The 12,577-nt window shown below is 27.2% G+C and overlaps 1 protein-coding gene across 1 annotated transcript in view; it reads right to left on the bottom strand.

Annotated features, from left to right (window-relative positions):
• Positions 1-12,577, bottom strand: part of LOC145292854 (intraflagellar transport protein 81 homolog) — a 62,799-nt gene that overhangs the window by 43,249 nt on the left and 6,973 nt on the right. The window contains exons 2-5 of the mRNA XM_080138954.1: positions 12,281-12,452; positions 9,692-9,795; positions 8,223-8,403; positions 786-941 (exon numbers count right to left, since the gene is read on the bottom strand). Of these exons, the coding sequence (XP_079995080.1) occupies positions 786-941; positions 8,223-8,403; positions 9,692-9,795; positions 12,281-12,452 (613 nt within the window). The remainder of the gene's footprint in view (positions 1-785; positions 942-8,222; positions 8,404-9,691; positions 9,796-12,280; positions 12,453-12,577) is intronic.

A 12,577-nucleotide genomic window follows, 5' to 3' on the forward strand; every position in this document is an offset into this window, starting at 1 on the left:
GTTCTTTTCTTGTATTTTAATTAAATTAGTAATTTTACTATCACATTAAAATACACTCTGCTCTTTAGACTACTGTTCTAACCCCCTTTAAATTATATATATATATATATATATATATATATATATATATATATAGAGAGAGAGAGAGAGAGAGAGAGAGAGAGAGAGAGAGAGAGGAAAGAAATATATATATATATATTAGTGATGGGATGATTCCAACATTTTTCCCGATTCCAATACAATGACTGATTCTGGTCTAAATTACTGATTTCAATTTTTTTAAATTTGATTTTGATTTAAGTACACATCTGTTCATTGTTGATTTTCAAAGTACTGTAAAACCCGATAGTGTCTGCATAAATTTTATAAACATAAAAAATAAACTCGAGAGAGGACGGAGTGTACATCAAACAAGGTGATCTTTATAAATATTTTTCTCAAATATTTTCTTTGTAATTAATTAAAAATAGTGAGGCCACCAATGATTTATTTTGCATTTAAAACACAGACGATAATAATCAAGTTTATGAAATGCAAAAATTCTCAGTGGTAGTTTAACTATTGAACTTCATAATTTTTCCAGTTTGAAAACAATCATAGTAGCATTACCCTTTAAGTTAACTAAAATTAATAATAAATATGTTTGTAAACATCTAGATCATAATTCAGGTCTTAAGGGGTTAAATATCCATAAATTTTCTTGGAAGTGGGGGCAGTTCTGGTTCCATCACTGATTTTAGATAAATAATAATCATAAATAAAATAAATAAAAAATCAACACTGACTTTTCTCTTTAATCTTTCAATTCGCTTCAAGAGTTGCTCTTTTTCTTCTTCCATTTGGGAAATGTCACGTCGGATTTCAGGAGTGTTAAAACTTGATGTCTTCAATTGTTCAGAATGCTTGTGCCATTCCTTAAACTGTTTAATAAGCTCTTCATACTGTAAGGCAAAAAATAAATAGTGAATATCTATTACATAATAACACACACACATACATCCATACATACATACACACACACACACACACAAACATATATATACTAGCTGGCTACTCCGTGTTCCCCGGTCGTACAATGCACTTAAACATGATATTTTGATTTATACAGATTGCATATGGATTATTATAGAATCAATCCTCTATTGAATATTATATATTACGTGGAATAATTTACTCCATGAACTAATTTGCAAAAAAAAATATTTTAATAATAATGATAATGTCGTTCATCAAATCCCATCTGTGTTTGTTTGCAATATCACATTAGCTAATATTTGGGCTTGACGATGAATGTCCTAGAAAAGTCACTTCTGATTAATGTTTAGTTTTAAAATATACAAATGAAGAAATGATTTGTGGCGATTTTAAATGGTACCTCTTCTTTTATTGTAAATTAAACTCATTGATCAGAAAAAAATTAAAGTAAAATGGTGAGGTACACCCAGGCTTGAACAGGGGATCATTCGATCTGTAGTCAAATGCTCTACCACTGAGCTATAACTCCCGATGACAATAAATTTGTTTTTTTTAAAGAAGAAATGATTTGCTGAGATTTTATTATTTCATTTGACTCCGTGTAACATAAAATATTCCCCTATAAAAATTCTTTTTTTTATCTATAAGAGAGGAAGACTATTTTTAAGATCAGATTTTTCAATTTTTTATACTTATTGGATGGATTTCTGTACAAAACACTGCAGACATCTAAATTACCTTTGTGTGAAATTTGCAAAAAATAGGCTCAGCCGTTTTGAAACTTATAAAGAAGGAACTCACACACTCGCACACACAAAGTGACTTTTATATGATAGTATATCTACATGAACTTAAAAAATACAAGGACAATTCAAAAAAGAATGAAAAGTATACTTATTAAAAATTCATAAATTTTTTAATTTTAACACAAAAATATTAAAAACTAAAAAAGCAAAAAAAATGGTATAATCAAACAGAGGAATTCTGTTATGTCCAACAATGTTTTCTAATACACATATATCATATATACATATATCGAACTTTAAAGCAAAATATATACAGGAACTCCCCCCCCCCCAAACAAAAATGTATACACACTTTTGAATAGTTGTAACATATTTGTTAAAATTTCGTTTTCAACATGTATCAGAACTTACATCACATTATCATCTTGTCACTTTATTTGCTCACAAATTGACATCCTTTATTTACGTTAAATTTTTGTTTTCCAGTAACAATTTATAATGGATTTCTATTCATCAAAGTTTATTTATGCTGCCATCATTAAAACTAGAATTTGAATTATTTCATTAAAACTAGAATTTGAATTATTTCATTAAAACTGAATTTGAATTATTTCATTAAAACTAGAATTTAAATTATTTCATTAAAACTAGAATTTGAATTATTTCATTAAAACTAGAATTTGAATTATTTCATTAAAACTGAATTTAAATTATTTCATTAAAACTAGAATTTAAATTATTTCATTAAAACTAGAATTTGAATTATTTCATTAAAACTAGAATTTGAATTATTTCATTAAAACTAGAATTTGAATTATTTCATTAAAACTAGAATTTGAATTATTTCATTAAAACTAGAATTTGAATTATTTCATTAAAACTAGAATTTGAATTATTTTATTTAAACTAGAATTTGAATTATTTCATTAAAACTAGAATTTGAATTATTTCATTAAAACTAGAATTTGAATTATTTCATTAAAACTAGAATTTGAATTATTTCATTAAAACTAGAATTTGAATTATTTCATTAAAACTAGAATTTGAATTAATTCATTAAAACTGAATTTGAATTATTTCATTAAAACTAGAATTTGAATTATTTCATTAAAACTACAATTTGAATTATTTCATTAAAACTAGAATTTGAATTATTTCATTAAAACTAGAATTTGAATTATTTCATTAAAACTAGAATTTGAATTATTTCATTAAAACTGAATTTGAATTATTTCATTAAAACTAGAATTTGAATTGTTTCATTAAAACTAGAATTTGAATTGTTTCATTAAAACTAGAATTTGAATTATTTCATTAAAACTGAATTTAAATTATTTCATTAAAACTAGAATTTAAATTATTTCATTAAAACTAGAATTTGAATTATTCTATAAAAAATAAAATATGAATTATTTCATTAAAACTAGAATTTGAATTATTTCATTAAAACTAGAATTTGAATTATTTCATTAAAACTAGAATTTGAATTATTTCATTAAAACTAGAATTTGAATTATTTCATTAAAACTAGAATTTGAATTATTTCATTAAAACTAGAATTTGAATTATTTCATTAAAACTAGAATTTGAATTAATTCATTAAAACTGAATTTGAATTATTTCATTAAAACTAGAATTTGAATTATTTCATTAAAACTAGAATTTGAATTATTTCATTAAAACTAGAATTTGAATTATTTCATTAAAACTAGAATTTGAATTATTTCATTAAAACTGAATTTGAATTATTTCATTAAAACTAGAATTTGAATTATTTCATTAAAACTAGAATTTGAATTATTTCATTAAAACTGAATTTGAATTATTTCATTAAAACTAGAATTTGAATTATTTCATTAAAACTGAATTTGAATTATTTCATTAAAACTAGAATTTGAATTATTTCATTAAAACTAGAATTTGAATTATTTCATTAAAACTGAATTTGAATTATTTCATTAAAACTAGAATTTGAATTATTTCATTAAAACTGAATTTTAATTATTTCATTAAAACTAGAATTTTAATTATTTCTTTAAAACTAGAATTTGAATTATTTCATTAAAACTAGAATTTGAATTATTTCATTAAAACTAGAATTTGAATTATTTCATTAAAACTAGAATTTGAATTATTTCATTAAAACTAGAATTTGATTTATTTCATTAAAACTAGAATTTGAATTATTTCATTAAAACTAGAATTTGAATTATTTCATTAAAACTACAATTTGAATTATTTCATTAAAACTAGAATTTGAATTATTTCATAAAAAATAAAATATGAATTATTTCATTAAAACTAGAATTTGAATTATTTCATTAAAACTAGAATTTGAATTATTTCATTAAAACTAGAATTTGAATTATTTCATTAAAACTAGAATTTGAATTATTTCATTAAAACTAGAATTTGAATTATTTCATTAAAACTAGAATTTGAATTAATTCATTAAAACTGAATTTGAATTATTTCATTAAAACTAGAATTTGAATTATTTCATTAAAACTAGAATTTGAATTATTTCATTAAAACTAGAATTTGAATTATTTCATTAAAACTAGAATTTGAATTATTTCATTAAAACTGAATTTGAATTATTTCATTAAAACTAGAATTTGAATTGTTTCATTAAAACTAGAATTTGAATTGTTTCATTAAAACTAGAATTTGAATTATTTCATTAAAACTGAATTTGAATTATTTCATTAAAACTAGAATTTGAATTATTTCATTAAAACTGAATTTTAATTATTTCATTAAAACTAGAATTTTAATTATTTCTTTAAAACTAGAATTTGAATTATTTCATTAAAACTAGAATTTGAATTATTTCATTAAAACTAGAATTTGAATTATTTCATTAAAACTAGAATTTGAATTATTTCATTAAAACTGAATTTGAATTATTTCCTTAAAACTAGAATTTGAATTGTTTCATTAAAACTAGAATTTGAATTATTTCATTAAAACTGAATTTGAATTATTTCATTAAAACTAGAATTTGAATTGTTTCATTAAAACTAGAATTTGAATTATTTCATTAAAACTGAATTTAAATTATTTCATTAAAACTAGAATTTAAATTATTTCATAAAAACTAGAATTTGAATTATTTCATTAAAACTAGAATTTGAATTATTTCATTAAAACTAGAATTTGAATTATTTCATTAAAACTAGAATTTGAATTATTTCATTAAAACTAGAATTTGAATTATTTCATTAAAACTAGAATTTGAATTATTTCATTAAAACTAGAATTTGAATTGTTTCATTAAAACTAGAATTTGAATTATTTCATTAAAACTAGAATTTGAATTATTTCATTAAAACTAGAATTTGAATTATTTCATTAAAACTAGAATTTGAATTATTTCATTAAAACTAGAATTTGAATTATTTCATTAAAACTAGAATTTGAATTATTTCATTAAAACTGAATTTGAATTATTTCATTAAAACTAGAATTTGAATTATTTCATTAAAACTAGAATTTGAATTATTTCATAAAAAATAAAATATGAATTATTTCATTAAAACTAGAATTTGAATTATTTCATTAAAACTAGAATTTGAATTATTTCATTAAAACTAGAATTTGAATTATTTCCTTAAAACTAGAATTTGAATTAATTCATTAAAACTGAATTTGAATTATTTCATTAAAACTAGAATTTGAATTATTTTATTAAAACTAGAATTTGAATTATTTCATTAAAACTGAATTTGAATTATTTCATTAAAACTAGAATTTGAATTATTTCATTAAAACTGAATTTGAATTATTTCATTAAAACTAGAATTTGAATTGTTTCATTAAAACTAGAATTTGAATTATTTCATTAAAACTGAATTTGAATTATTTCATTAAAACTAGAATTTGAATTATTTCATTAAAACTGAATTTTAATTATTTCATTAAAACTAGAATTTGAATTATTTCTTTAAAACTAGAATTTTAATTATTTCATTAAAACTACAATTTGAATTATTTCATTAAAACTGAATTTGAATTATTTCATTAAAACTAGAATTTGAATTATTTTATTAAAACTAGAATTTGAATTATTTCATTAAAACTAGAATTTGAATTATTTCATTAAAACTAGAATTTGAATTATTTCATTAAAACTGAATTACCTTGATAGTGTTCTAATCAAAAAAAAATTTTTTTTGTCTTATTTTTTGATAAAACTAAATTTATCAGATTTATAACTTCTTATTCTTGTATCTCTTACTATTTGACCTCAGGGGGTCAGATGTTTTCTGATATTACACAAGCTCATTCTCCATTTCTCACAGTTCAGCCAATCAACAATATCCAAATTCCATTCTGTGTGACCTTGTCCAATAATTTGCCTCCAAGTTTTCCTTGGCCAACTAATCTTCTTGCGATTTAGGGCATTCATGCTTCGGCAACAGCTTATCTAGATCTGTGTTACCGTGACATATATTGAGTGGCTGTTTAATAGTATTTTGTATAATTTTTTAGCTTTAATTCATTTCAAAACTATAAATTTTCCAAACCAAGAGCACAGCATTTTTTTTTGTTCTCATATAAACGCTAGACACTTTGTTTATCGAACCAATTACGCATTTTAAAGTGAGCAAAACCGCTAAAAGATTTTCCAGATACGTAGAAGAGTAATTTAAATTGCCTTTGATAACATTTATTTATTATTTTATTACATTTTTCACTCCAAACAAATTCTTTTTATTACATTTTTCACTCCAAACAAGGCACAGTGCCACTTTGATGTAGGGGGCTACTATCAGGGACATAAGTTGCAGAGATACTAATATAGCAGCAAGATGTTTGTTCACATTACACTTGAATTTCTGCATGTCAGTACAGTTGGGGACGCAGGAACCCAGAAGAGAATCCCAAAGCCTAGTAGTTCTGGGGAAGAAATTATTAGAGTAGAAGGCTTTCTTACATCTAGAGATCTCTACTGTGTAGGGGTGGGACTTTGCTGCTTGTCGGGTTTGTCGGGGGGGGGTACAAGGGTTTGTAGTTCGTCAGAACATCCACCATTAAAATACTTGTAAAATAGGCAGAGCCTATCAGGTTAGCGATTCTCTTTTGAATCCTGTCCAGGAGTGAGAGACTAGTAGCAGATGCACCAACCCAAACGTGACAACAATATTCCATACATGAGCGAATGGTGGCCTTGTAGCGGTACAGGATATTTTCAGGTGTAAGTAACTTCCTAGCATGGTAGAGAGAGCCCACCTTCTTCACAGCAGTTGTTGCAATGCACTCAATGTATCTGTTCGAACTCATGTTCTCTGTAAACGTTAAGCCGAGGAATTTGAACGAAGTACTTTCAGATAATATGGTTGTCTTCAAGTCTAATGTAAATAAGTTCTTGATGAGCCGTTCCATATAAGTTATCAACTTTACCAAATTTTCATTACTAATGATTACTATAATGTCCAATTTCTACTGTACACTCTTTAACCCTTATCCTTGAGTGGCCTCTTGGCCTTGATAATGTGGTGATGCCTATGTAAAAAAAAAAAAAAAAAAAAAAAAAAAAAAAGATAATGTATCATTAGCCATAGCTGTTATAGAGCATGGTGTTGTCAACAAATATATCCATCTCAGAGACTATATTTTATCATAATTCATTACGGTTTATCATTTATGGATATCAGGAACAATAAAGGTCCAAGGATCAACCCTTAAGGTACACCTGCATTTATATCATATTGTTTAGACATAAGATCATTGAGAACAACCTGAATTAATCTCTTATTTAAGAAGGATTTAATTGTGTAAAGTATTCATCCAGTAATACCATAGGATCTGATTTTTATGAGAAGACCATCACGCCATACAAAAGCCTTAGATATATCTAGGGTTACTACCCTCCCCTCTCCTGCCTTATCCAGTGCATGGTATATACTTCAGAGATTACAGTTAGAATATCTGCAGTAAAACAGGCTTGCCTAAATCCATATTGATAGTTGGACAGAAGTTCAGCAACTGTAAGATGGTGGACTAGAGCTTGATTAATTATGGACTCAAATATTTTAGTGATTTGTTATGTATTTAAATTTTAAGCATTTTTTTTCAAATCTCTGTGGATTGTAAAACAAACCCCATTTTCTCCTTATGCCTTATGTCTTGCATTTTCAGAACAAATTTTCTGTAAATCACAAATCCATCTTTTACTTGTTAACTTTTTCCTTCAATTAGAAAAACATAACAAATGAATCCCTTTTTTTGTTTTTGTTTTTTAAATGACTAATTATTTCTCGGAAATAACTGATACAAAATCTACAACCTGCAAAACTGATACTAAATGTCATGTGTTGACAGAAAGAATTATGAGGCAAATGATTGTTTCTACTTAGTAAATAATAAAAAAACTTTTAATGTCATTTGCATCAGTTCAAAGTAAACCCAAGCAAATACAAAATCATTTCGTTTTTCTTTTGAATATTTGAACATTATTATTGATACAAAAAACATCTGTTGCATGTGTAACCGTACCTGCTCATAAGACTCAACCACCAAATCCTCTTGAATAATCTCTGGTGGAATGTTGATCTTTACAAGGAATTGTGCAAGGTAGGCACGTTTCTTTAACTCTGGCAGACCATTCAATAACCATTCCAAAATAGGATAGATGACCGGCTTGTCTGCTTGTACAAGCCCACAAGTAAAATCAGATCTATCAATAAATAAATAAATTTATAAATAAATGTATATATATATATATATATATGTCAAGGATGTGAGTTCCATTATAGAAACGTTAATTTAATTTGAATAAATAATATACGCATCAAGTGCGCTTGAAAGCTAAATTACAACGCAATCTTAAGAAACTAAACAAATATTTTACTTGCTTGAAATTAATAATTTAAATATATTTCGAAGTCAAACTGCATCCTCAGTATTTTGTTTTCTTCCTTTTTTTTTCTTATGCATATTTTATTTATTCAAATTAAATCAATGCTTCTATAATTTTGAAAACAAGTTTTTCTAGACTTTTTTTAACCTCCACTTCATTATTTTTTTTATTATTTGATTTACACAAAATGTTGAGTTTGTCTAATATCAATACTTTTTTTTATTAATGAGTTACCATTGGATTGGAAGTGATGATTATAACTGGGCAGACTTTTATTGTTTAAAGAAGGACAAAAATTTGTTAACATTAGACTTGAACCATTTTGTAGTCAGCTAGGAAGCAGTTCTGCTGTATTGTGTTCCAAAGATGAGCAGTTCTCAGAAATAAAAACCTGCTCATGGAAGTTCCATTTAGCTTTTTGGAAAACAATGAGAGCATTACTGCTGATATTTACCGTAATCAACTAGTTGATATGCATACCTGCTTTCAAAAAAGGACATGGTCCAATTTTGCTCCACAGTAATGCATGGTCACATGTTGCCTACATGACTCTGCATATGAGATCTTACTAGGTTCTTTTTGCACATTTTTAAGTGGTAAAACTGCCCAGTTTGAAGAAGTGGAATCAACTTCCAAAATTTTTTGCTGCATCAGAGGCAATAATTTTTTATCAACGAGGAATATCTCATAGATCGAGAGTAGAGATGGATGGCTGTTCGAGCTCAGGTTTTGACCAACTCATACATTTTGAGTGCACATTTTCCATAAATAAATGTATAGTTCTAAAATCAGCCATTATTTTTGGAATGACCTAATAAATAAAATTATTTCATTAAAAAAAAAAAATATGTGCATAACAAAACATGCTTCAAAATAAACCTATTAAAATCTTTTTTTTAAGCTATAAGTACATTTTTATGTAAATAAATCCAATTTTTAATCACAGAAAGTTTGTAAAAGCAACACAAAACTGTTTTTTGTTCATAATTCAATTGTAATAAAGCAAAATGTGTCTTTACAGTTGGCCATTCTATGGTGACCCAAATTCATTTGATCCAACGAAACAAATTGAATAGAAATGACGTATGAATCTCATAAAACTTACTGTGATTCTCTTTCCGCTGGAGGTCTGTATTTCAGAATTTTCAAAGTATTTACTATACGAATAGCAGTTTGGTCTGGAGTTTCTTGTCGTATATCAAGTTTGTGCTGAAATTAAATACAATGTATAAATGTATTCAATATTTAAAATAAAAAAAAAACACACACACACTTTTATCCGGTGCCAAACATTGGTTCTGAATGGTAAATATTATCATCTTCAAATCTTCATAATTAGTGCTCTGTATTTGCTCGAAATTATTTTTCCAGATTTATGTTCCACTTGTCATTTCATTTCATTTTATATATATATATATATATATATATATATATATATATATATATATATATATATACTAGCAAGGAAACCTAACATTGTCCGGGATTGAATGATGATCAATGAATGTTTCACACTCCCATGTTTCTATTGTCATCGAAATCAGTGAAAATTTTCAATCAAATCAATTGATTGCCTGCTCTAGTTGGGGATCCATTGTATCACAGCTGGTAAATTTCAAAAATGCAATCTGAACGTGAGGAAACTTTAGAAAAACGATATGCAAGAAAATTTTGTTTTAAACTTGGAGAAAATGACACAGAAACATATGGAATGCTTCAGACTGTTTTGGGGCCATCTTGCATGAATTGAGGATCAGTTTTTGAGTGGCATAAGAGATTCAAGGAAAGCAGGGAGTTTGTGAGAAAATATGAAGGGTGTAGAAGTAAGGAAGCCAAAACACCAGAGTTGATTGGCCAAATAGAGAATTTTATGGATAAGGACCATCGTGTGTTTATAAGTGCACAGTTTGATGTCAGTGTAGGAACTGTACACACAATTATTTGCAAGGACCTGAAGATGCGGAAGATTTGCACAAAATCTGTCTCAAGGGTGCTCAGAGAAGATCAGAATGAAAGACGTCGTCATGACGACCAAGATGGGCATCAAGACAGTTCCTCACCCTCCATATAATCCAGACCTTGCTCCCTATGATGTTTGATTATTCCTTAAGTTCAAAGAAAACCTTAAAGGCTATCATTATGAGAAAATTGAAGAGACGAAAGGCTGTGATGAGAATCATTGACACGCTCATACAAGAGGACTTCCAGATGTTATTGGAACAGTACAACAACTGCATTGCAACCGGAGGAGATTATTTCGAAGGGGACTAGAATTTCATGTGTGTACTCTCAATAAAAGTGTCCATATGAAAAAAGTCTGGAAACTTTTTTAAAGAACCTCGTATCATCAGTAATTACAATAACCAGTGGTGTTCTAGAATTTGAGTGAACAAATCTTCTCAGATTTCCAGCATTCTCTATTTTGATAATGATTGCAAATTACTTTGCATTATTGCAGCAGTCATTTACCATCAATTTCTTGTTAGCAATGCCTATTGATCTTTTCTAAAATTTGAGTAACAATGAAACCTCTCCAAGATCTTAGTACTCTTGCACTCTTCCAGTGGAGGTCTAGTTAGTGCTCTCTCACCTCAATCTTACCAACCTCCTTCACCTTAAAAAACATTTGCATGGTATCAGTGAAGGTGCCATCACACATCTGTATATATTTTTGTTTATTTCCCTTTATTTATGGCTAGTCAGCCTTTGTTTCTCATGTGAGTTTGCTTCTGCATTAACAAACTTTTCTTAATATTTTGACTGTTTTCATTATTACTCTTCATTGTATGGTCTCAATCTTCCCTTTAATTCCAATTTTTCCTCATCTTTTCCCCATAATTTTCAGGACTGTTCATACAATTATTGGCATTATAGTGATTTTCTTCATGCTCTTTTCAGTTCTACGAAAAGTTTCATGCATTTGTTTTGTTTTTCTGTCTCTTTCGTTTTCACTCAGTGACATTTACAATTTGGCAGATCTTCTCCTTTTTATGGACTACAGGGTAGAACGATAAAATCGTCACCCTAGAAAAGACAACATGATGCCTCCAGTTTCAGGTCATCCATGTACATTAGGTGGTTCATTTTTTCATTTGTATAAGTGAACTTATACTGCCTTGACAGAGTTCAAAATAGACTTCGTAACCTAGTAGGGAATGCTGATTTCTCTTCCCGATAACCTCTTTCGCACAGAAAAGATGTTGCGAGCATGTCTCTGCTCTATCGTTATTTTCATGGCAAGTGTGCGACTGAGCTCCAATTCATGACCCCCCTCACCAATCTTTCACAAAAAAACACTTGTCTAACCGAAATAACTTCACCCACTCTCTATCGGCGTCTAAACCTAAACATGGATTCCATCAACAAAGCTTCTTTACTAAAACTGCCTGTGGAATTCTGTTCAGCTGATATACTTTCCAGCTGGCTACAATATTGTCGTCTTCAAGTCCAACGTGACCAAGTTCTTATTGAACCGTCCTCGTAAATAATCTGATTATATTAAATTTCCACCACAAACGATTATTACACTACTGCCCCAATGACTACAATACATACATTAACCTTTATACTCGAATGGCCCCTAGTCCTTGATATGTCGTAACCCCTTTGTAAAAATAAAAAAAAAGGTATAATAAATAAAGACATTAATAAATTGGTAATATAAATAAATACGAGAAAGAATGAAAATTCTTACCTTGGGGTCAATTTGACCAAGAACATCAGTGAGAATTTGTAGCAGAGACAATGGTTCAAGAGAATCAAATGAAATCAAATTCAAATTCTTATTAAATGGTTCTTTATTTAATGCCTGAACAATCAACTTTAATTGTTCACCCATTTTGACGGGCAAAAACTCTGTCTTTTCTCTGGAAAATAAAAATGACATTGTTCTGTTAATGGAAACCAGTTGCATGCAATTATTATTATTATTATCATTAGTAGTAGTAGTAGTATTTGTATCCACTAGGAGTTCTCATACAAGTCATCATCA

This window comes from Euprymna scolopes, chromosome 14 (genome assembly GCF_053919585.1).
Source record: "Euprymna scolopes isolate OS-2025 chromosome 14, ASM5391958v1, whole genome shotgun sequence".
NCBI lineage: Eukaryota > Metazoa > Mollusca > Cephalopoda > Sepiida > Sepiolidae > Euprymna > Euprymna scolopes.